This window comes from Rhinatrema bivittatum, chromosome 1, assembly GCF_901001135.1.
Source record: "Rhinatrema bivittatum chromosome 1, aRhiBiv1.1, whole genome shotgun sequence".
NCBI lineage: Eukaryota > Metazoa > Chordata > Amphibia > Gymnophiona > Rhinatrematidae > Rhinatrema > Rhinatrema bivittatum.
Genome location: NC_042615.1, coordinates 805,031,841 through 805,058,211, shown reverse-complemented (window position 1 = coordinate 805,058,211; position 26,371 = coordinate 805,031,841). Strand labels below are relative to the sequence as shown.

At 44.6% G+C, this 26,371-nt stretch overlaps 1 protein-coding gene across 1 annotated transcript in view; it reads right to left on the bottom strand.

Annotated features, from left to right (window-relative positions):
* Nucleotides 1-26,371, bottom strand: part of CELF4 (CUGBP Elav-like family member 4) — a 1,498,022-nt gene that overhangs the window by 256,219 nt on the left and 1,215,432 nt on the right. The window contains exon 4 of the mRNA XM_029581031.1: nt 6,146-6,274. Within this exon, the coding sequence (XP_029436891.1) occupies nt 6,146-6,274 (129 nt within the window). The remainder of the gene's footprint in view (nt 1-6,145; nt 6,275-26,371) is intronic.

The window sequence follows — 26,371 nt, the reverse complement described above, 5'->3', positions numbered from 1 at the left end:
TTGTCCATTCAAATTCTGCAATCAGCAGGGGTAATTTCACTGGGGGAAGCGAGCAAAAAAATCCACATCAATTGCAACGTAGACGGGGGGACCTCTGGAACTTACCCTCAATGCGACTGCTTGCTAAGCTCCCATAACCGGAAGTCCCTGTGTTTTGTTTGATTATGATTTGCTTTTACTGTATGTTTGTATATATTGTTTTGGTTTCCTGTACACATATATTGTTCATTTTGTTATAGTGCGCACTTGTGTGTATGTTTTACAATGCACATACATCTACTATATTAGGCGGTGAATTTTATGGGCATCAAAATACCCATATGTGTGAGTATATGGGCTGAGCGCAAGCAACTCTAATTTTAAAATTGGAAAATGATGCGCAGATATACGCAGGTGCAAGCAGCAGAACGCACAAAAAAAAATAGGGTGGATTTGGGGTGGGTCAAGGCGTTCCGGGCCGGGACCAACATTTCCGCATGTAAATCCAGATTTTAAATCCAGCGAACGCATCGGGCTGTTACCTGCGCATATTAACTTCTGCTCTTTTTCAGGTGCAAGTCAGAATAAAACTCTTTAAAGCCCAAAATTGGCGGGTTGAGGGGTCTGGGTAAACTGGGGGAGTGCAGGCTGAAAAACCAGAGGGGTCTGGATGACCTACAGACAGACTGGGCAAACTGGTGGACTAAGTGGTCAAACTGGTTATTTCCTTCTCGCGCGCATGTTTTAAAATGCCCGCATTAGCGCGTGGAAAAGCCGACAAGTCCTAAGGAAAGATACGCAAAGAACGTTTCCTCGTGTAATCGCTTAAAACTGGGAGCACGCACACGCAGGTAGGAACATTTTATATTATCCGTGCACACTTGCCGGCTGAAAGTTGACGCACCAACTGTAACGCAATGGTGTAACTTGATACATAACGTGTATTTATGAGAAATATATTGAAGAAGCTGAATTTTTTAGCGGAAGAATAAGACATTTGTAAAGATTTGGGACCTTTATCTTCAGTCATTACCACCTACAGCCCGTAGCCATGTTTTCAATGATCTTAGAAAGTAAGTTTGTGATGTTGATGTGGAGCCTTGCTGGGGGGTGGGGGAGGGGGTGGATTGCTGTTATGGGAGGGGAAGGCATTTTTGGATTGTTAGGGGTATTGGTCACCAGTGTCCCGGTCTGTTCAGTCCATGTTCATTTTTGTGACAGTATGGGTTTAAAATTAATCAAAATGATTTGAACGTGAAAGTCCTCGCGCCCACATATGCGTGTTATGTGGCCGTCTGCTCGCTCTTTTAAAGTTACCATCCCTGTGAATGACAGGTGCCGAAACGAGAAACACGAAGCAGTAGTTTGGCAGCTTTGTGACGTTTCGTACCATTTTAAAATGACAGCACATCCTTTCCTACTACTCTGCTGTAAGTCAAGGTTGGGCGATCCTGGTCCTCGAGGTCCCGCTCACTGACCGACTTTTCTCAGAATATTCCCAGTGAATATGCATGAAACAGATTTGCATGCGCACTGCCTCGGTTGCAAGCAACTCTCTCTCATGCATATTCATGAGGGGGTATCCTGAAAACCTGGCTGGTTGGTGGCCCGCGAGGATCGGAGTGGATCACAAGTGTTGTTAAGCGTTTGATTATGAACTTGTGTAACCAGTTCCGCTGCCTTCTGTTATGCACTGTATACTTTTACATTTCCAATCATTATAGGCCTGGCACAGTGCATCCCATCTTACCCTCAGGATCGGGGAACCCCTTCACCAGTATGCAAGAGTATTATGGGATGATGTTATTACGGGAAAATCAAGCAAGCCAAGTTTGTGGAATGTGCCATTTTAAAGAAAGTCCTTTTTGCAAATAGGCAAAGCAAGCAATTCGGTTGTGGCTCGAGTACTGTGGCTCCAGATTTTCAGGACAGGCCGATCCAGTTCTGGTTTTACCCCAGTGCATGCAGGGACTTGTATACAAGTTAGCCGGATAACTTTCATCAGGGATGTTCAGTGGGATGTCATGCCACCGCTGTCATGGATCAGCCTGTCCTGAAAATCTGGAGCCAGTTGGCAACCCTAGTGGTTGCCATGTTAGTCATCCTGGACTCGCTCAAATAAAAGTCAATAAACAAACTGTAGATAACATTTTTATACCAGCAACTTAATGCATTTGTGATTGACTTTTGAGAGTTATGCGCCTTTCCTCAAGTCAATGCAGTGCATCCTTAGCTCATTCCCCAGTGACCTAACGAATGGGGCAAAGTTCTTGCGTTAATCACAGCCATTAAAAAAACCCAAAGTATCACCTCTAACTTGTTTCTTCAGCTGTGGGAACATGTTTTGCAGCCCTTTTGTCTGTCCCTTATCCTTCTGTCAGTTCACCATTCGCAGATGCAGTACTAGGCGCATTGCATGCTGAGATGTCCACACACCCCCCCTTTCCCCAGTTGGCTAAAGGGTGCCCTCAGTAGGAGATATCTCGGGGTAAAATTTAGGGCACGCGTTTCACTGTCAAGATTTAAGGCAGGCTTTTGAAACAAAACAAAAAAAAACAAAACCCAAAAACCCCACTGTGGATGAGTCATTGTGAGCGGCTGTCACCATAAAGCTGAAGTAACTATTAGGAGAGAGGACAGCGAGATTCACTTGAAAGCCCTTTGTTCTCCGGCTGTAATTTCCAAGCAGCGCTCCTGCTGTGCCAGCTGCGAGAGGGATGGGACCTTTCATGCCATAACACAGGCAGATAATAGCACGCGTGTCAGCACTGCAGCTCCCATGAAGTGGCTTTGAGCAGGTGACTCCTGCGCTCCAGGAAGAGACATGTAAAGGTCAATGTTCAAAGCCATTTGGACAGATAGAGTCACAAGTTATCCATCTAAAAACGGCAAGGCCTTGCTATATCCTGCCACTTCTACGGCTCGATCACAGGAGCTACGCTTCCACTGTAACCGCTCAGCGATGCCAGAGGCGCCGGGCCGGGGCTTACGGCAATTTTGGGCTGAAGATAAAATACATTTAAGGTATAGTGAGGGTGGGGGGAGGAGGAGGAGGGGGGGCCCTAGAGATAAAGAGACTTGGGGGAAAAAAAATGGGAACTGGGAATGGAAGGTTAGGGGAGGGCGGGGGAAGATTAGCACCTAACCCCTATATTTTTTGTTAATAATCTGATGCAGGGTGCTTTGGAGAGGGCCTGAGTGTGGGAAGGAGGAGAGGGACTGCAGGCCCAGGATCTGTTTTCTTTCTTTCTTTCTTTTTTTTTAAATACCTCGGCAGTGAAGCAGCTATAATCTTTTGCACATAGCCAGTTAAGTCTAAAGCTATCCGGCTGACCATAACCAAATAACTTTATACCTCACCGGCCACATGCAAAAGAATATCAGGTTATGTTTAAAGTATTCTGGCCACTGTTAGCCGGATAACTTTAATTGGGGATATTCAATGGGACGTTTATCCCACTGAATATCCAGGACAGGTTCGTGCAGTTAGTGTAGCTGGGTTTAAAAAAGGATTGGATAAGTTCTTGGAGAAGTCCATTAATGGCTATTAATTAAGTTGACTTAGAAAATAGTCTCTGCTATTACTAGCAACGGTAACATGGAATAGACTTAGTTTTTGGGCACTTGCCAGGTTCTTATGGCCTGGATTGGCCACTGTTGGAAACAGGATGCTGGGTTGATGGACCCTTGGTCTGACCCAGTATGGCATGTTCTTATGTTCTTAGTTATTATCCGGTTAACTTTAGCCAGATAACTTGTCCACTAACCGGCTTACTGGAAATATTTAGGATGGCAACACAAACGTAAAAAAATTGCATATAGGAACTCTTTGACTACTCAGCATCATCTGTCCCTACATCTCTTTGTCATGCGCATACAGTATCTGTTCTCTCCACTGCTGTCCATACCTGACCCAGGCACGTCCGGATGCCATTACAAGTCCTGGCGGGACCCTCTCTCTCCAGCGAGAGGCTTTTCCAGGCTTTGCCCTCTTCCTCTTCGAGTCGTGTGGTCCCGTACTTTATTCAACATTCAGGTCCTCGTTCTTTTCTCACCACCCGGATCTGTAGCATCTATAGAGCCATCAACGGTAGGGAGGCCCTTGTCCAAAATACCCAGCTTCTCCCTGCTCCCTGACGTTTGGGTTTTTAAACACGGTCTCTCCAGATTACCCGCGTCTCCACGGAAACCCGATGCGGTCATGCGACCGCCGTTATGGTTTCGACCGCCACTCGGTGCATGCAGGATACCCCAGCCTTCTTGAAAACCTACGGCAGTTGTACCGCCGCTGTTAGCGCTGCAATTGCCGCTCTGTGCGGCTCATCCTGGATAAGTCACAGTTTAACTATGGCAGCCCTACTACAACTCTACTAAACTGTGGTTAGGGTTTAATGAGGTCTGATGCAGTTGTGCCTCCCCCTCGCTGGCCGAGAAGGCTCATCACCCAGTAAAAGAGAAACATGGGAGTAACCTGCGCAGCTTGCTGGTCCTTTTCTGCTGTCCATACTGCGTTACTATGTTAGCCTGGGTTATTCTCTTTCAGGCCCTCCAAATTTCACATGCCTGAGCAAAGCCCCTCCCCCTCCTTCATTTCTCCCACTCGTCACCCCCCCCCCCCCCCCCCCCCGCACTGCCTGTTTCCTCATCAGCGCACACTACGTCTGTTTCAAGCGTGGTTAAATTCGGTCTTGGTTTGTTTGCCACTTCTTCTGCTGGTAAGCTATTCCAGGCATCTACCACTCTCACAGCGCAAAAAAATCATTTTTTTCATGCTTCCTTTTTATCTTTCTCCCTGCATCTTCCTGACCTTGGAATTTCCTTTTCAAATGGAAGATTTCACTTTTCCTCGCCTTACTAAAGCCTTTCAAATATTAGAAAGTTGCTGTCACACTGCCCTATCCTCGGTGAGTGCATTTTAAGCCTCTCTTTAGAGGGTGTGTGCTACAAAGTCTTGTATCGTTTTAGTAGCCCTTCTCCAAACCATCTGCATCCTCTCAATCTGTTTACTAAGATATGGTTTCCAGAACTGAACACAGTTCTCAGGGCAGGGACTTACAAGTGACCTGTACGGAGGCGATATTTTCTCCTTTTTCCTGCTGAAAACCCCTCTGCTTATGTATCCAAGCATATTGTTGACTTTTCCCATTGCTTTATTGCATTGAATGGCTACTTTGACGTTATCTGAGATGACTACGCCAAGATCTTTTCTTGTTTGATTGTTTCTTGTTCTTATCCTTCTAATTGGTAAGTGATTAATGAATTTTTGCAACCTAAAGCTCATTCTCTGGCCCCTGACCATTCTCCAAATTTTTTTTTTTCAGTCCTTTTCATAATTTCTACTGCTCCTGGCGGGTCCACTCTCTTATGGATTTTATATAATCTGCAAACAGGTTCCATAGAAATGTCTCTAATAAAGATACTGAAACAAAACCCTTTGTCAAAGTACCAAACCCTGGGGAATCCCATACTGGTCATGTTTCCTTTCTTATTTAGTTCTTTTATGTTATTATATATAATCTCAGAATGTTTTTACGATGCTTATATCTTACACCATTTGCGTTTAACTATGACATGTTATTCTGTTCATTGTATTTTCCTCCTTTCAGTTCAATGTAAGCCGGTATGATGTGCCTCACGAATGTCGGCAAAGAAAAGTCTATACATAAATAAATAAATAAATTTACCATCAGTCTCTGCCACTCAACCATTTCCTCACCGAGCTTACAACTTTCTGCTCTAGAACCCTGCTGCCCAGATTGCTGATCAGTCTGCTGTGTGACAAAATCCTTACTGAAGTCCAGAAAGAATGGAAACAGAGGTCATCATGGCCATAAAAGCCCACTTCCCTGACGTACTTGTTATGAATCGGCAGTAGCGTCCCTGTAACATTTCCGCCAGTGCATGCTGAATCATTGACTCGGTTCAACAGTTGGCCGTTCTTCGATCTAACTTACATCTGGCACGAGAGAGCAGAATCTTTATAAAAAGATCATATGTTTCTGTAGCATATCTACCCACAAAATGCCAGTGATGGATTTTTTGGGGTTTTTTTTTTAGAAAGGATAGGGGTTTCATCTGCTGTGGTACAGAGGCAAGGTCTTTGAAATTCAAAACATATTGTCAAGGCTAACCCGTTCTTGGCGCCAACAGTAGGGTGGCATCTTACCTTTGCTGTTGCCATCTGGTCCCCGAAGAATTGTGCATTCCTCAATGTTCCCAAAAGCCTCGAATAGCCTGCGTACATCGTCCTCTGACTGTTGTTTGTTCAGCATGCCCACAAAAAGTTTTCTGTCTTCTGGAACAAAATTAAGAGATGCTTACCATATTTTGGAGATAGTCGGAAACATCAAGACTTGGGCTGCCATAGAGACTAAAGGTCCCAAGTTATAACAGAGAACTATTTGTCATTTCTAGTACGCAAGCTCAAACTGTAACTGACACCACCAATTCCAGAATTAATAGCAAAAATATAACTTTGAAGTTGCTACTTTAAAACTTCCGCAGATGCTTTCCCTCTACAGACTAACCATGTAGGCAAGAATGTTACAAATTTATGCTTGTCTCTGGTCCAAATGAAACATGCGTGTATGATGTAATTAATTAAATTCATGACAATCTGGCCCAATGAGATCCAGTGTTTGTGTTGTAAGGTCAGTGATGCCATGCTTATCAACATGGCTGCTTCTAAGGGAGCCAGGAGACTTGCAAGAGGACTGCTACCGGATTTCAAACACATCATCATCAAACTTGCATTTTATGGAGCAGCAAGTAATAGTTTTCCCTATGCAAACTTGGGAGGTCCTATCTGGCACACACTTGTTGGTCCAGTTTCCACCTTGAATAAAGTTTACTGCAGCTCAGACAGAGAGGGAAGATATAAATTGTGCAGCATTAACTACAGTCATTTGATTAGTATTGTCTTAAGGCAAACAACCTTGTGAAAAGGTACATAAAAACAGTGCAGGACCCTAAAGTTTAATGTTGAGGAAGGGAAGTATGTGAGAGAGACCTACTGCAGCTGCTTTACTTGTTGGAACTAATGACCAGGAGCTGCTGGCTTGTGGTTCATGAAATAATACTGGCCTCTTAGTTCTTCACAAAAAAATAAACAGCAAGGATCACAGGGTTTTGTATTTCACAAATGTACAAATGTCTCACGCTCAACTACTGGAGCAGAATCCTGCCTCTCCTGCCGGCCAGAACTGGACATGCCGCAGGGCAGTAGCATGAGGTCTGGACTCATTTCATTCTGCTGAGGACATAAGAACATGTCATACTGGGTCAGACCAGGGGTCCATCAAGCCCAGCATCCTGTTTGCAACAGTGGCCAAGCCAAGTCCCACGGGAACAGAGGAGGACAAGAAAAGGGACTTGGTGGCCACAGAAGCACCACCTAAAATCATTAGAGATATCCTGTGACTTTGTATTGGAGACTTTGAGACTCACTATGTAATTCATCGGCAAGTCTGAGTCACAAGGAGTAATGTGTTTCTGTAAAATGGCTCCATTCAAATGTTCGAACTGAGGAAGGTTTGATGAGCCCGTATGGTAATACTGGCTATGCACCTTGTTTAGATGGAATCCTGATTACAGATGTTGTAGTTTTGCTCACTTGATACAGGAGCTAAGGGAGCCTACGATATACCAAGTTTTACTTCATATTATTCATGTCAATTCACTTTGGTATGCATAATTGATGACAATAATTTACACAGAGGCTGATATTCAATAAAAGCAGGCATCCTAAGTTTAGGTACCTAATTTAGTTTCATAAATCAAGTGCAATCAAACTTAGGATCTTAAATTATCAATTGAAAATTCACCTGAATGTAAGGCTCTATAAAATTTCCTCTTCTAAATGTAGGGCTGCTATTTGTTTTCCAAGATTTAGGCTCCTATGTTGGATGCCTGATGAAAATCAATGCCAAAGCATCTAACTTTTTTCCCTGCCTCGAGCAGAACAATATTCAAAAAAGAGCTGATCTTTTAAATGTAGGTCCCTAAAATTAGGTGTCCATTTTCAGTCAACTTAAGTGTCTAAGGTTTTAGCTGAAAATTCTCCTAAATTTAGCTTACCTAAAATTCAGAAAACTTATGTTAGGTCCTTAATGCTCAAAATAATGCACAATCACAACCTACTGTGCCATTGAGAGAAAGAGAGGAGAGAGAGTGAGAGAGAGACTCTGAATAGAAGGTAATATGTTACTCTCTTTTTATACCACTGGAAGAGAGAAGTACTTTTAACTTGGTGTGGGGTTTACATACAGTCAGAGGTAGGAACAACAAAGTTGACATAACTGAAGATTTTCTGTTGTTTGAAACGATGAAAGGTACAAGAGGAGTTGATTTGTACAATGCACTCTCTATCTAGACTGATTGAAGCTAGGTAGAGAGTGCATCAAGCTAGGTAGCGAGTACATTGTACAAATCAACTCCTCTTGTATTTTTCATTGACTCGAACCACAGAAAATCTTCAGTTATATCGACTCTGCTGTTCATACCTCTGACTGTGAATGTAAAACCAACCCCTAAACCTACCCCATCCCCAATCCCCATGCCAAGTTAAAAGTACCCCCTCTTACAGTGCTATAAATAGAGATTGACATAGAGAGGTCTCTCTCTCTCATGTATGATAATCTTTTCCCCATAGAAAGCAAAAAATAGCGCAGATGCAATAAATTTATCACCTGTTGTGGAAATTGCCTATGCGAAAGCAGGATCAGGGAAATGAGCCTAACCACATCGCTTTTTTGATCGCAGGCACTATTTTTACTGTATTTAAAGCATTTTGATAAATCCCAGGGGCAAGTTAGGTGTCTCGTGCTGAATATCAGCGCTATGCACCTAACATTTTTTCCCCTGGCCCAAGTCCACTCGTGTACCCTCCTACTATTTAAGGACCCAACGCTAGTCCATTTTCAAATGGGCCAATTCAGGAGCCTAACTCCTAGCTTTTGGAGTTACCTAGCAACACAGTAAACAACAGCAGATAAAGACCTAAAAAGCCCATCTGGTCTGCCCAGCAGTGATTTTATGCATAGTAGATCAAACTCCCACATGGAATCCAACTCCGAATCCCGTTGTGTCCCCTTCAGAGTTGCACCTGCCATTCTGTGCGGGTTTCCCCCATGCCTTCCAAGAAGCACCATGCAACAATCCCTCTTTTGCCTTGTGCTACAACAGTGGCTCAGGGAAGGTTGCTCAGTGCTTCATTACCATTCTCTTGCCACTAGGGATCCTCTGTGTTTATCCCATGCTTTTTTGAAGTCTACCACTGTCTTTGCAATCACTATCTCCTCCGAGAGGGCAGTTCAGGCGTCCATCACCATCAAAGTTACCTCCTGACACTGTTCCTGAATCCCCCCTCCCCTCCCCCTTAGAACATCATATTGTGACTCCTAGTTCTACAGCTTCCTTTTCATTGAAAAAGCTTGGCTTCCTGCACATATAGACATTTACATGTCTATATCATATCCCCCCCATCTCATGTGTATCAAATTGCTACTGAGCAGTCTGGAAGGGCCTTCTTGATCTTTTTCTGCCGTCATTTACTAAGCTACCATGTAACTCCAAAAGTTAGGAGTGTTCATTCTCTGAACATTGACCCCCCCCCCCCCCTAAGAACCTAACCTTTTGAAAATCAACCCCATAGTTACATTTTCCTTTTTCCAACAGGTCACCACAGCAACTTAGTAGATGCCGGCAGATAACGACCAGTTGGCTCACCCAGTCCGTCCACACCACTAAGGATGCCAGGCATAGGAGTTCGTCACTGAAATCACATTTTTTTTTTTCTTCTTCAGTGGATCATACTAGGTAAAATAATCATCCAGCTTCCCATGCCATATCCAGCACGCAAGTCCTTTTACCCTTCCCCCCTCAAATAAATCTGTACAATGTTAATTCAAGCAATGCTGGTTAAGTGAGTAGCTGAAAGTTACAAACTGAGTGGTGCATAGGGAATGAAATCACCAGGGGTCTCCGTGTGTTTTAGCTAGATTGATGCCAGCAATGTGCAAGGCCAAGGATAGTGTTTGGGCGGTCTGGGTACTTCTTGATAGAAAACAAGAAGGCAACCGAGTTTCCAGCCCCTGGGCCTTCTCGTGTTTCAAGCAGCGAGAGATATTGATAGGGAGGCTTCGGTTAGTGACAGCAGGGTGATCTTGCTGCAGGCTCCTTTCACGTTCATAGAGATTATTTCCGAAGTCTCAAACTCCCCCAGCTACCGTCAACCATTCCCCCAACAACGCTGAATGCATCGAATTAAAAAGACAGGCCAAGAGAAACACAGACAGGTCTCTCTTCCCAATGAAACAGGGATTAAATCACGCCATGCACTATCCGTATTGAAAGGCAAATTTCGCTTTTAATGGTAAGCAAAAGATAAAGGTGCCAGAGGACCTGAGGAAGAACAGGAAAGCTGCTAAAGATTGGAAAAAAAAAAAAGTCCAACAGGAAAATAAGCAGAGGTGCTAATTAAAGATAGCAATGGCCAGAAGGAAGCAGACAAATGGCCTTTCTGAAACAATAATGCTGCAAAAAAATGAGCAGGTGTTAGAGGGTGGAGAGAGCAGGGGAAGCAAGACACCTTCCACCTGTAACAGCGTCTTTTATACAAGAATACATTCTGCTCACACTGGATCTGGGTCATCTGAAGCAAATAAGTCACCCTGAATTTTAAGAGAGTTGTAGTGAGGGGTTCCCCCCCCCCCCCCCCCCATTTCATCTCAGAAATGTACATTATACATTTTAGTTTGCAATGGAATATAAGTCAGACAAACCTGCCTAGAAGGCTCCTATTACCCTCAATTTCTGAGAACATTTTGGTAGAATCTGACTGGGCTCCTGTTTTAATAAGGCACTAAATGCTAACCGGGGGATGTGTATTCATTTGAATCCAAATGGGATGAATGAGCTGCTTTTTGGTTTGGTTCATTGTAACTGAACCAAAATAATGAGGCACCCAAAAAAAAAAAATCCTTTTCGGTTTGTTTAGTTTGGTGCTTTTAAAGTCTCTGGGAGAAGCAAAGTAATGCATTTACTTTACGTCAAGTTAAACAGAGTGGAGCCAGTTGGGGATGGAACAAGGTAAAAGCAGGTCCAATCACGCTGAAGAATTTTTTCAGCCAGCCTATCCCAGCTGTATGCCAGGACTTCAACATTTTTTTGTAGGTGAAGATGAAACTATGAGCAGTAACTATTTTTTCAGTAGTTACCCCCTCCCCTGTTTTTTGTAATTTCCGTCCTATATTTTGATGTAAACCGATGTGATGTTTCGACTAAAGAAGACTCTTTAAATAAAATAAATAAATAAATAATCCCTCTGTTGGATCTCAGAGAGAGAAGGCAGAGGCTCTGAATCTCCTTGATTCAAAATTCAGAGTTGAAGAAAAGCTTATAAAAAAAGAATTTAGATTTAGAGGAGAGAGCAAGGCATGCTGTTATAATCACTGTCATTGTGTCCCAGCTATGGTTTGGACTGGTAGTTGCAGGAAAAACTATAATACCTATCTCAGAGGGTTATAGTGCATATATATCATCAAGGTAAGAGTAGTGCAACAGCAGATAGCATGTGCTGGTGTCTGCAGGCAAGATACTGACAGAGAGACTGATACTTTTTGCAACATGTGCAGGGTGTCCAGTGACTATCACAGGGAGTAGTGCAAAAGAGTCAGTGACAGCATTGTGCATGTGACTCTTGCACTGAGTTTAACTGAGTGTGCATAGCAAGCATCAGCAGTTCATTGTGCTCTGCAACAAAAGCGTCTGGTCTCCTGCGTGTGTCTGTCCTCACTAATTCAGGGAAAAGGTCAAGGCGGCGGTTATTTCAGCAAGCATTTGCTAACTAGAGAAGAGTGAAGCACAATAATCCAGGTGTAGTTTATGTACAGTATAAGTGTGACGTGAGACATTTTAATTATTTTAAACTGTGAGTATAATTTATGAACGTTATTCCCGTACTCCGCGTTAAACCTTGTGGAAAAGAAGTCGGAGTAAACAGTTAAATAAATAAACACCAGCCCCCCATAAAATCCAGAGAGGAGGGGATGTCACAAGACATAGCAAGTGGAAGATCAGTATTTTGCAGCATGAATTCACCGTCAGGAAGCCAACAGCAGGGGAAAGGAACTGGGCCCACCGTTCCAACAGTGGCAGGCCTAATCGTTTACAAAAACCATACCCATTAGTATTAGTTTCAGGAAGGTTGGTACTAGTTTGGGATCCTGTCGCCCACTCAAAGCAGCGGCAGAAGCAGGAAATCCACAAATAAAAAAAAAAAAAAAAAAGGGACAGGTCATCTGCCAAGCTTATGTTCTGGCCCCTTTCCCAACTGAGGTGGCAGGCCGGCAGCCCCCCCACTCCTACGTCAGCGGCAAGCCCCCACGTCACTGTCCCGAGGCCACCGGCAGGCAGCATCAAATGGGGGGGAGGGGCGACACAGCACATGGGAGTAATGGTGATTGCCCGGGATGGCAGGGGAAAAGAGGAAAAGGGGAATTAGATTCAGACAGCAACCATGAAGGATACTGAATTTGGCAGTCCGGGAAAACAAACATAGGGGAAACTTGCTGATGCGGCTGTTACCACCCTTAACCAATAAGCCTGAAACTCTTGATGCAAACCTAGCATTGCTCTCTGCTTCTACAGCAGAAGATAACGGGAAATTGGACTCAAACAGCAAGCAACAAGGGCCCTGACTTTGATGGTCCGGGAAACTGATAAGTATGGGGGCGACTTATATGGCACGACAGAAACTACCATGAGCTTGCTGGGCAGACTGGATGGGCCGTTGGTCCTTTTCTGCCCTCATTTCTATGTGTCTATGTCTCTATGTGCTACCCAGCTAAGTTTAAACCCGGAAGAGCCCTGCACAGCCACTGTTTTTATCCAGCGAACATAACGTATGAAACTCGTGGTCCTTTTGTGTATATTTACAAAAGGAAATCAATAGCTGTAGTTAAAGAAAACAATAAAACCAAATTTAAAAAAAACGTGCTTATATTCTGTATTTTGTTTTTTTTAAAGTACTTAGTGCAATTTCTTGCCAACTGGGCATGCCAAGCTCTTCTACTGTGACGCCAACACATATTTTAGGCAGCCTAATTTCCAACGCGATTAATAATAATTGTGAGCCCCTGGTACCGCCAAGGCCATGACATCTTCCTATCACCGTTTCCCCAGCAGTGAAGAGACTGCATGATTACAGCTCGTTCCACAGGGAAGCGATTAAAGATTCCATTTTAGCTAATTGGAAATTAGCTAATTATCTCCCCTACCTTTTGGAAAAAAAAACAAAACCCATTCTAAGCCTTGTAAATGGCAATGTTTGTGAAAATTAGGAGAAAGGGGTCGGGGGGAGCGAGAGCAGCAAAACAAACAGGATTGCCAGCGACCCAGGCGGAAAACCCCGGGGCTCGTTCCGGGGGGGGGGGGTTAGGAAAGTTCACCTTCCCCTCCTGGCAGGTAGAAATGCTACTCACCTCTGCAGGGGTGGTTTCCCTGCATGTGACCTCTATTTCTTTTACATATATTACCTTATTGAATACATTTACAGCAAGAACAGAAGGGCTGGGGTAGAGGGAGGCAGAAAAGGCCCTCGAGCAAGGAACGCGAGAACTGCGCTGATCTGCCCAGCTGTTGCACCTCTGGGCCCAGCTTCGCCGTCAGTGGCATACGACGGCTGACCGGCAAGGGGCGGTCTTCTCCGACCCGCACGTGTGGGGACCGTGCGGCCAGCGCTACCGATGGCATCTGGGGGAGGAATTCCGGGGGGGGCTCTGTCAGGAAACCCCCTCCTGAGCGGCTTTCCACGTTCTGCTAGATCCCCACTGCTCAGCGGCTGACCGAGCACGCCACAGCCTGACAGTGAGAAAAAAATAAACGCCTCCCTAGTGGGAGGCCAGTGCGGGCTCACTGGACCTGCTTATTATCCGACACGGTATAATCGCACATAGGTGCCTGCAATTCTTTTAATGACAGCAGAACAACGAGCCACAAGCATCTGACCAACTAGTTAAGGGTTGTCTTCAGATACAGTAAGAGAAGAGCGTCATCAATGGGCCAACATAAACAGAACTGCTGTTGATGAGAGAAGAAACTTTTTTTGTTTGTTCTCTTTGTTTGTTGTTGTTTGTTTTTTGTTTGTTTTTTTTAAATGGAAATATAAAACCTGGACCTGGCCGATGGGAAGACAACCCTGAAAACTAACAGAAGTGGGCCCCACGAAGGTGGGAGACTGGCAGTTGTGGGGGTTTTATTCCATAAACAGGCCTTGCAGGACAGACAAACCACACCTAAAATCCCAAAAGGAGGATGGATTGAGGCCATAGTGACTGGCAAACAGGCACACGCGACCCCCTTGCAAATCTCCGCCTTGTTGCTCCTACGATGGAGATCGGCACAGAGAAGCCCCAGGCTGATCCTTCTCTTGTGAGAAGATGCCATTGCGTTCTCACACCCGAACACAAATTACCCCTAAATCTGATCCTTGGAATTTGGACGGGAATGCGATCGCCACAAAATCATGCTGACTCTTTGGTTTCCCGTGACCCAGATGCAATCCATGAGCCCCCCCCCAAAAGGCCAAAGATAACTGGGACTGTACTGCCTCAGATGAAGCCATGATGTGGGCGTGCCCTGTGCTGCTGCAGACATGAGGCCCAGCATTCACAACATGGGCCATGCTGATGCCTGTTGACTCTAAATTGTCTCCCTCGCCGAGTCCCCTGAAATCTTTACCCCTGTGCTCAGAGCGGTGGGGCTTGGCCTGAGACATGTCTGGCAAAACCACGATACGTTTCTCTTGGGCGTGGCAGGCAGAGATGGAACTTGGCAAAAAGTATCACCAACCAACCCAAGCGATTCCAGCATCTGGACAGCGATACACCACAATCTTCTCAAGCTTGCTTGAGATGTGCTATCCATCACCCAACGGCCTCAAGTAAGGAAACACTCGGCACGCCCAGGCTGTGCGGATATGCCACAGTCGGGGCAAGGCACTTGGTAAATATGCACTGACGCCTACTCTTGTTCAAAAGACATCCACCAATCTGATGAAGCCAGGGATCCTCCAGGTCTCCTCTAGATGGCCTTAGTCTATGCCCTGAGGTTAGAGAGTCAGGCGGGGGCATAGTATTCTGAACGGCGCCTCCTCTTACTGGAATGGGGAGATCCTGGTTGTATAAGGGTGGGGGTTTGAGTTTAAAGAGTAATGGAACTGTTTGGTTTGTCGTCTTTTTTTGGAGGGGGTGGGGCCTCACATCCTAAGACCTTTAGAAAGGATCAAGGTTTTCCCTGCTCGGTGCATGCCCTGTCTGGGAGGGCCTGCCTTACAGTAAATTATCTAGGAAGTGATATTTTTATTTTTGAGAATCCCTGGTCCTGGCCGGTGAAGGGGGTAGGGCCCTGCCTCGAGAGATCAGGGTAGGGAAGACCTGTTGAACCCCTCTCCCTATCTTGGAGGGCCAGTGGTGACTCGCCAGCGGAGAGACTGAGAGGGAGATCTCCCCTGGAGTCCTTGTGACGATTCTGCGTTTTTTTTTTATACATTTTTCCTGAGTTGGGGGTGGACGTTTGAAGCCACTCTTCCTGACCCCAAGATCGGGGAAGTGAAGACCCGTTTTTTTTTTCCCCCAGCCGAGGTCCCTTTATCCAGAGAGGTTCTATTAAACAGTTTGGAGAGGAGAGCGAAAGGAGGGAGAGTTGTGACATCTGGAGACACCCCCCCCCCACTGGGTGTTCACCCCGAGACACAGGGCAGAGTAGGGTCCATAAGTGGCACCTTCTGAGGGTACCCGGATCACTTCTAAAAAGGTTCTGACCTGCTTATCATCTTGGGTGGAAAATAATTTGAGCAAAATGGAAAGATGAAATGCGTTTTTTTCCTAAAAAAAAAAAAAGACAAGCCCAGGAAGAAAGGCTCCTAACAGGCCACAGCTGTCGAGCGTGGTTTAGCAGAGCTGAAATGGCGACAGCGACAAAGTAAGAAACGTCAGACATGCCCAAAAAGCCCAAGGGAACTAGGAATGAGGGAAGAGAAGAAAGTCTGACTGAAAGAGCAATTAAAAATCCTAAAAACGGGACTTGAAAAATGACGGTTGCAGGGATCTCCCTCCTTCATCGTGCAGGGCAATAAAGGGATGAGCGGCAGATCCCATGCAGAGCCAGAGGTTTTCTTAAGAGAGCAGTGAGGCGAAGGTGATTCACTTTTAATTTCGATAACACTTTTTTCAGGTAATTGAGCTCTCTGAGTACTCATGAGACGCACATTAACGCTAGGACTGAAGCCCTAACAATTGCACTATTGCCCACAAGGCTCCAGCTTGTACCAATTCAACCACATTGTGTGTTAGAAAGCACTAGAAATGTTTTCCAGCGCCTTCTTCGGGAAGCCACACTTTTACTCTGCTTCCCCATATCCTTTAACGCACCAGACTTTGGTGGTATCACGCTCACTGCTTTTACAGTCGCAGATCTCCTGACACCTCCAACGGCTAGAACGTCACTTTAAGGCAGCCTCTCTCCTCCCCACACCCATTGCACTCAATAGAATGAATGATTTTTATCTTAGAAGTGGAGGCGTTCTAAGGGCGGGGCGACAACAGCAGGGCAGAACAGTCACGTGGCAGGGGAAATCCCGCCAGGAAAAGCAAGGGCCTGCGGCAGTGGCAGAGACCAGCGGCGCCACCGGCAATTCCTGGAGACGATGGCAAACAACAGGCCCGGCATTGCCGCCGGCAGTCCCAGAGCCGGCAGCCGAAGAATAGGTTCTGTGGTGCTGCCGGTGGCTGAAGAAGGGAGAGACTGGCCCTGTGAGAGTAAGTGCCGGTGTATGTGTGAGGGTGTGTGTATGAGAAGGGGTGTGTATAGAAGAGTGAGTGTGTGCAGAGGTGTACTAAGGAGGGGTGGTCCGCACTGGGTGGCAACAGGGGGAGGGGTGCCATTGCCAATTGGCAGGAGGGTCCTGCGGTGGCGTGGAACAGTGACATCATAGGGCAAACCCTGCCAGCAAAAGCAAGGACCTGCAGCAGTGGCAGATGCCAGCGGTGCTGCCGGCATTTCCCGGAGCCGGTGGCCGAAGAGGTCCTGCGGTGCCACCGCTGGCCGAAGAAGGGAGACACTGGTCCCGTGAGAGAAAGTGCCGGTGTGTTTGTGTAAATGAGGGTGTGTGTGTGTGTGTGTATATATATGAGAGGGTATGTGTATGGGGATGTGTATGTGTGTGTATATGAGGGTGTGTGTATGAGAGGATGTGTGGGCATGTATGAGAGGATGCATGTGTGTGTATCAGACGGTGCGGGTATAGAAGAGTGGGACAGGTACCATATCTCATGGATGGGACACCTAGCGGTCATAAAAATGAATATCTTTCCTCGAATGCTCTATTTACTACAGACCTTGCCTTTAGAAATACCGACCAAAACTATTGACAGATGGCAACGGAGACTACTCAAATTTTTATGGAAGGGGAAACGTCCCCATATAGCTAAAAAGATCCTTATGATGCTTAAAGCCCAGGGTGGTCTAGGATTGCCTAATCTGAGTTACTATCAGGGAGCTGCCCAATTGAAAGCTATTTTACATTGGCATAGGGTTAAGAATAAGAAACCTTGGGTGCTCCTAGAACAGGCTCTCATAGGGACGATGCCCCTTACTGCTATTTTGTGGCAACCTCGAGATTCATGGGATGGCGTTACAAGTCTCCCTCACACTGTCCAGCTATCTTTGAAAATCTGGGATAAATGGAAGAAACAGTTAGTGGGCCGGCAAACTTATTTTCTTAGCACCTTCCTATTCCATAATCAACATTTTAAGCCAGCTGAAACCTTGTTCTTCAGGAACTGGATAGTAAAGGGTATTACACACCTATCACATGTATATGAGCCTGGAGGTATGATCTCCTTTCGATTGCTTAGAGAATGGTACCATTTGGCTCCTATTGATGCTTTCCCTTATCTCCAACTGTGCCATTTTCTCACAAGTCAGGGTATTCTAGGGGAATTGGCACAGGGGATTCCATCATTTGAAGGCCTATGTAGGCAGGCTGATAAATTGCAAAAAATTATCTCCAGACTGTATATTTATTTATTTATTTATTTTATTTATAGGTTTTTATATACCGATAGCCGTTTGCACATCGTATCGGTTTACAGATAACTAAAACTTTTTGACAGTGTCATTATACAGAACTTTTGGCATATTTTGGTATATGCTTCTCTCGGAGGAATTTCAGCTAGAGTTCTCACATGTCAAGGCTTAGGAAGAGGATTTACAAGGCTCATGGACTGCAGAGGATTGGAAACATATATATACTCAATTAGGGAGGGGTCTTGTTTCTGCATTTCACATAGAAAATTCCTATAAACTATTTTTTCGTTGGTATATCACGCCAACTACCTTGTGTCATATGATCCCTGGCACTTCCTCTTATTGTTGGAAACTTTGTCAGTCCAAGGGTACATTTTTTCATCTCTGGTGGTCATGTCCTTCTATCCAATCACTATGGCAACAAGTGTCCCAATGGCTCACCACTATTTTAAAGGTTACTATTACTCTTGACCCCTCACAAGCGTTGTTGAATAAAGAGTCGACAGATTGTGATAAAATTCAAAATCGCTTTATTAAATATGTCACTACAGCTTCCAGGTGTGCTATTGCACAATATTGGAAAGATTCCCAAATCCCCTCTTTGCAATACATTCAATCACAGGTGATGGTTATGCACACATTAGGGAAAATCACTGCTTACAAACATAGAACCACTCTTCACTTTAATCGAATATGGAAGTGTTATGAATCATGGTTACTTGACAACTCCACAACTTGATACTATTACGTATTCCGTTTTGCTCTTATTGATCATATGCATCCACCCAGGTACCCATAGTCAGAGGGAGGGAGGGGTGGGGGGGGAATTAGGGATTGAAATTGAGATTGTGTTAATTAAGGTATTACAGTTTGAATTTCCATTGTCATTTATTATGAATGATGCTGTTTCTTTGTATTTGCAACAATTTTATTTACACATTGTCGGGGGTTACCGATGTATTGCTATGTTCTGCAAATTACTGACAGCACGCCGTGACCGCAGATGGTTGTACTTACTGTTTTTATGTAAACTTTTGACCATGGAATATTTTAAAGTTCTAATAAAAGTCATAAATTAAAAAAAAAAAGAAGCCTCTCTTGAGAGAGTACTGAAATACTGAAAATAGAGGTTATCAATTACCAGAGGCATACCTAGAGTATTTGGCACCTCCCTCCATATGTAATTTAAATATATCCTAAACATCGATAAAATATTTTAAAACAGCAGACACATAAACACCACCCAATAATTAAAACTATTAAGGATTCTAAAAATCTCCAACTCTCCATAACTGGTGTGAGACACACACACAAAGACACTTTCTCTGTACCTCTCTCACACACACACTTCCTCTGTGTCTCTCTCACACACAGACATGTTTCTTCTATGTCTCACACACACACACACACACACAGGCTTCCTCTATCTCTTTCTCTCTCTCTCTCTCTCACACGCACACATGCAGACAAAAACTGAACTGGAAACCACAAGCCAGGTTCTGTATGCAGTGCAACAATGGAAAACAGAAAATCACTATTCCTCAAAACGATACAATCAAGAAATATAAATCAATCAGAATGGTAAAACCATACTAAAAATACACATTTCAAAATATCTGATGAATAGAATAATATTCAATAATTAGAAGCTCCTGTACAAATTTTTACAAATGTCCTAAACATTGATAAAATATTTCAAAACAGCAGACATCAAATAACACCCAGTAATTAAAACTAATAAGGATTTAAAAAATCCCCTGCTCTCCATTCCTGTCACCCTGAGATTGTCGTGAACTGGGATATACACCACAGAGACACAAAATATATGCTCCCTCTGTCTCTTACACATATACATGTTTGGTGAGAGACAGAGGGAGCTTGAGTGCATGTGTGTGTGTCAGAACTTTATGTACATAAAAATTAGCTTATAAGCTCATAAATAACCTATTCCGTATTTTATAGAAGTTAAAAATTTGCATGAATTTTCATTTTCATGCATAGCAAAGGGGTGTTCTAGGGCAAAGCCAACACTTAAATACACAAACTACTATTTTAAGAGAACCGTGCGTACATTTGCCAACTTACTTGTGTATTTTTATACCTAATTATCTAGCATAAGTGATATTAAACATGTTTAATGTGTAGTACTGACTGGATAGGATATCTGGATGAACTAGGGGTGTTCAGTCTGAAGAACCAGGAAGGTTTTGAAGATCTGGAGAAGGACTGCGTGAACTGGTTCATTTTACTTATGCGCGCATGTTTACAATTTGGCTATTTTGCATGATCAAGTCCTACTTTACTTTTGCATGTAAAATATGCAGCCATATATTTTTAAAATAGGTAGGAAAAGTACATACATTCAGTGCATTGATATACGTGGTTTCAATGCATTGCATATACAGTGGACCCTTGACTTACGAACTCAATTCGTTCCAGAGGGCTGGTTGTAACTCATGTTGGTTGTAAGTCAAGACTATTTTTTCCATAAGAAATAATGGAAATACCCATAATGTGTTCCGAACCTCCCAAAGCACCCCTTACCTAACATTTTCATAATAAATAAGGGTTGTATAATGTGCGTAATTACCAGAAACACCTATGATTTTCCTAGTGTACTCACCAAAAAGTTATAAAATGTGCCGAGCCTACCAGAAACAACAATTTCATATTGTACCATTCAAGTTGACATCTTTGGCTTGCAGGAAGGGAGGAAGGGGAGGATTCCCCCCTCCCCACCGCCTCAGAGCACATTTCTGGCCCCCAAACACTCATTTCCCCCTCCCAGCATACTCATTCCTCCCCTCCTGATACCTTGCCGTAGCCAGCTGAGTGCTACCCTCCCTTTCTGCTGCTGCACAGAAGCTTCCTTGGTCACCAGTGATGCTGTTGCTTGCTGCACTGCTGTGCCGGGTCTGCCTATCTGCTCCTGTGAACATTTGCAGCTCTGGGTGCGCCTGAGATGGACAGGCCTCATCGGCAGCAGCAGCAGCCAATCACTGCAACAGCAGAGCAGAAGCCCCACCCACCAAGCCCAAAAAAACACGATTGACAGGAAAAAACGTCCAATTAGAAGCAACCGCATGCACGAGCGGATACACATGGCCTTGGCCGGCATTCAGGTTGTAAATCAAGACTTTGGTCGTAACTCAAAACTAAAATTTTGGTTGTAACCCAAGTTGCTCGTATGTCAAGCTGGTTGTAACTCGAGGGTCCACTGTATTCACGTGCAAACCGACAAACGCGCATATGTTGCGGGTATAAGTACGTGTATTTTACAAAACACGCATATATCATATGCGCAGGTTATGAATATATGCATAGATCCGCTCATGGCCATACACATGTGTATATGCCATTGTGGCATTTGTTTGAAAGTTATCCTCTTAGATTATTAGGATTTATTTATGCATTGAGGTCTGTAAAGGCTGAATGCAGTTTTTTTCTGTCTTGAGCCCTTTATCTCTGGTATAACATCAAACTACTAGCACCATAATTTAAAGGTAAGGCCCATTCAGAAGTAAAAGGCTCTCACATGCAAAGATATGGAACCATCTGATTGGCTGAATCCTTAACCAATGAATAGCTGCAAAAGAAATTTAACTGTAGAGTCAATACTTTTCCTTTTACATATGATCTATAGTCAGACTATTCATGCTTTTCAAACTAAGGAATCGCACGTAAAATGACTATATGTGCTCGTGGATTTTCGGCTCCTTAAAAATATGCTCATTAAGTTCACAACCTGCATTGGTTTGGCCGCATAAAAGATGCGTTCTCTGGGCTGTTTTGTACACTAAATCTGAATTTCTTTTTATATGCATAACTTTATGCCTCATTTTGCATAGACAGTTAACCACATTATCCTATATTCTAACTCAATGTGTGCATTTTTTTTTTTAATTTAAATTTCACCTTTCATGACACTTAAAAGTGGATTACATTCAGGTACTGTAGGTATTTATACTGTAGGTATTTATATGTAGGTATATATACTGCCCTTTGGAATACCTTACCACCTGATCTCAGACTTGAACCTTGCCTATTAACATTCAGAAAAAGGCTCAAGACTTGGCTATATAAACAAGCCTTTCCCGAAACTTATATCCAAGGAGAGATCCGACTGCAATCAAGCACTCCAGAGTCTATTATCCATTGAGAGACCTTACCGCACATTGTAAATAAATTCCATAAAAGAGACATTACTGCACAATGTAAATAATCTACCTCTGTAAAGATTTATATTTATTCTTATCTATTCCTGTCCTCTTCCTCCCCCAGTTTCAACAACCTTGTTATATTGTAACTTTTTTACTTCCTCTGCACTGGTTAAAAAAAAAAAAAAGGTTATTGCACCCCCCCTGTTAATTGTAAACCGGCATGATATGATTGCATCATGAATGCCGGTATAGAAAAGCTTTAAATAATAATAATAATAATATTTTCCTATTCCCAGAGGGCTTACAATCTAAAGGGATCATTCACTAAGCCACGTCAGGACATTTACTGCACAAAAAAAAAAAAATGCTGGGGTTTTTTTGGTGCAGTAAATGCCCTAACATGGAGATAACGTGAGGTATTTCAAATACCTATCATTATTTCAGCCCCGGCACTGTGCGCATATAAATGAGCCCCTTAGTTTGTACCTGAGGGAATGGAGGGTGACGTGACCTGCCTAAGGTCACGAGGAGCGGCAGTGGGATTTGAAGCCTGGCTGCCCTGGTTCTCAGCCCGCTGCTGTAATCCCTAAACTCGTCATTCCTTTGAGTTACACGTGACGCTTTGCAGTTAGGCATAATTAGTTACTGGAAACCTGCCCAAAGCATATCTATATCGAGACAATATTTTAAGACTGCTTTGAGGGGCATTTTGAGGCGCGCGTGGCGAGCAAGAGAAAAAAAAAAGAACACGTCCTTGCAACGCTTTTGAAATACATTGCACCGCGTGCATTTCTGCAGTCCATTTCTAAAAATGGCAGACCAATATGTTAGCCCGCCCTGCCGCTCAAACTTTGACCTCCGGTGACTGGCAGCAGATGTGGCACGACAAGAAAGGGGCAGCCTCTAGGTTTCTGAGGGCTTCATAAAGACATATTGAAATGGCTCCTCACAGTCACCTAAACCCAAGTTCCAGCCTCCTTTTACCTCTCTCTCTCTGTGTCTGTCTCTTTCTTTCCATTGCTACATCACCCCCTGTTTCTCCGGGTGAGGCACAGCCAGCCTGCCTAACTCTGTGATTAACTGGGATTCTCTGAAAAAAGAAAGGTCAGTGCGCAGCTGCCAATTATTAATCCCCCTTTCACTGTGCTTAAAAATTCCATTTACTTAAATAATAGGGGGGAAAAAATGAATTGTACGCCATGTCTAATTTAAATTCTGGCGTTGCCGGGCCCTGTTCGTTTTCCCTCTCTTGACGTCTGAATATATTCCTTTATTACCATTATTACAGCTTTCTGATTGCATTAAAATTCAGTCGCACGCCTCTCTCCCTATTTCCACTTGTCTTCTGCCAGTTTTGTTTTTTTTTTTTTTTTACTAATTTCTTTTTTTTTTCATTTTTATATTACACCGAATGTTATTAAAGATTTTCAGAAACACCGGGTCCTTTTTTTTCCTGCCTTGTTTGGAACTCACTGTTTCATAGTTCTTAGTCAAGAGGTTTAAAAAGCTGCTTGGCCATCCTTTTAACCTGGTCCTCCAGTGATAAAATGAGTTTTTTCCCCTCATTACTTAACGTGAAATTCCTCTATAATTTGCACCTCATACCTCCGCCCCATTTTTGACTCTGATTCCATGGATTTATTAAGCAAAGCATGGCTGGGCCTGACCACTACTCAACGTAGGGTCCTCCAAGGTTCACCAAGAAGTGCTAATGGTGACTCAGTAGGGGATGCTCCTCCCTTAGCTACAGAGTTTTCAAAAGCTTCATCAAAACATTTTTTTAGTAGGTTACATGAAAAAAATGCAGTAAAGATATTGGAATCCATCAAGATATTTGTAGCATGAAGAAAATAACCAGCAGCTTTCCCTTGCTATAACTCTTCCCCTATGTCTTCTACACCAATGGTAATCCACGCCAGCTTTTGATGCCAAGTGATGACATCAGGTCTGCATGGGACACATGCAACCAGTCACTGGCATTTAAGGGCATAACTGGGAGTGCTTGTCTTTCATAACGTCCCTGCTTGTGTCAACATGAGATACAGGGGAAAACACAATTCAAAAAAAATGATAATGCCATAAAGTTTTGGGGTTTTTTTTGCTATACTTGAACTTCCTGCAAGGTCTAGCGGGCCCTAATTTAGCCCAGACAAGTTCTCCGTTACTTAATTATAGCACAGTGATTGACCCATTCATAATTACAATTTGATAGGACATGCTGACAGGGCACTGAGAACTCAGTGTTAAATGCACAACCGATGGGAAATTCTTCACCAGTTAGTAGGGAGCTAGCCACCACCGTTTGGCTATATGTGTTCTACTCCCCTGTCAGTGCAGTGCCAAAGGATGAAGAGTGAAATTCAAGCCGAATATATTTCACGATACATCCTTTGACTATCTATCAGTATAAGGAGCCTGAAAATTCATGAACACATGCTAGGGAACCATACTGGACATGCCAAATCGAAATCAGAAACAGCGAGTCTGCACAAAGTTGTGCCAAGGTGTCAACATTGGTCATCATCTTTCTTTTTATCTACCTTATAAATGGCCTGTGACCGACGGCCTGCAAATGCGCAGTAGAGCGCAGCTCTACTGCGCATGTGCGGGCAAGGACGTCGGTCAGAAAAAAAAAATGGCGGTGGGGCCGCAGGAGCGGGAGGAGAAGCAGCGGCGCCGCGCGCGCGCGGTGCCGCTACTTCTCCTCCCCAGATCTGCCGGCAGATCTCGGGGGGGGTCACTGCCGCGCGCGGCGCCGCTGCTTCTCCTCCCGCTCCTGCCGGCAGATCTCGGGGGGGGGTGTCACTCCCGCGCGCGCGCGCGCGGTGCCGCTACTTCTCCTCCCCAGATCTGCCGGCAGATCTCGGGGGGGGGGGGGGGGGGTCACTGCCGCGCGCGGCGCCGCTACTTCTCCTCCCCAGATCTGCCGGCAGATCTCGGGGGGGTCACTGCCGCGCGCGCGCGCGGGAGTGACACCCCCCCCCCGGGATCTGCCGGCAGGAGCGGGAGGAGTTAGTGGAGCCGGGTGAGGGTTGTGGGAAGTCGCGCTTACGGCGCCGGGAGGAAATGGAGGCGGGTGAAGGGAGGGACTGAGTGGGAGGGAGAGAGAGGGGGACTGAGTGGGAGGGAGGGAGAGGGGGACTGAGTGAGTGGGAGGGAGGGAGAGGGGGACTGAGTGAGTGGGAGAGGGGGGAGGGAGGGACTGAGTGAGAGGAGTGGGTGGGGGAGGGGGGGGTGAAGAGTGAGGAGAGAGAATGAGGGGGAGGTGAGAGGGAGTGAGTGAGACTGAGTGGGAGGGAGGGACTGAGTGATAGGAGAGGGAGGGTGGGGAGGAGTGGGTGAGGGAGGGGGTGGTGAAGAGTGAGGGGAGAGAGAAAGAGGGGGAGGTGAGAGACAGAGGGATGTAGCCCGTTTTAACGGGCTTAACGGCTTGTAAACATATACCTTGATCAAAATTTCTAGTGGAACTCAGCAAGGGATGCTCATAATGCTAAATGCCAGTCAACAGAAATGAGATGGCCTATCTAGTCTGCTCATCCATACCAACTAACTCAGCTTTACAATCCCTAGCACATCCTCAGAGATCTGTGTTTATCACACTCTTTCTTGAATTCAGATACTGTTCTAATCTCGACCACTTCCACAGGGAGGCTGTTCCATGCACACACACACACACACCCGCTCTGTAAAGAAATATTTACTTAGATTACTCCTAAGTCCACCCCTTTCTCTCTCATCCCATGACCCCTCGTTCTAGAGCCATTGAAAAAGGCTCACCTCTTGTGCATGGACACCTTGGATGTATTTAAACATCTCTATCCTGTATCCCCTACCTCACCTATCCTCGAGAGTATGCATGCTCATATCTTTGTATGTCCCCATATGCTTTAGAATGAAAACCACTGATCATTTTAGTAACCACCCTTGGGACCAGTTTGTATCCTTTTGAAGATGCAATCTCCAGAATTGTATACAAAATTCCAAATGAGGTCTCACCAGGAACTTATACAAGGCAATATTTTCTGCTAACCATTCCTCTCTCTATGCAACCAAGCATCTTTCTGGCATTTGACTGTCGCTTTATCCACCTGCTTGGCCACCTTAAGGTCATCAGATACGATCACCACCAGATCCCGCTCTTCTTT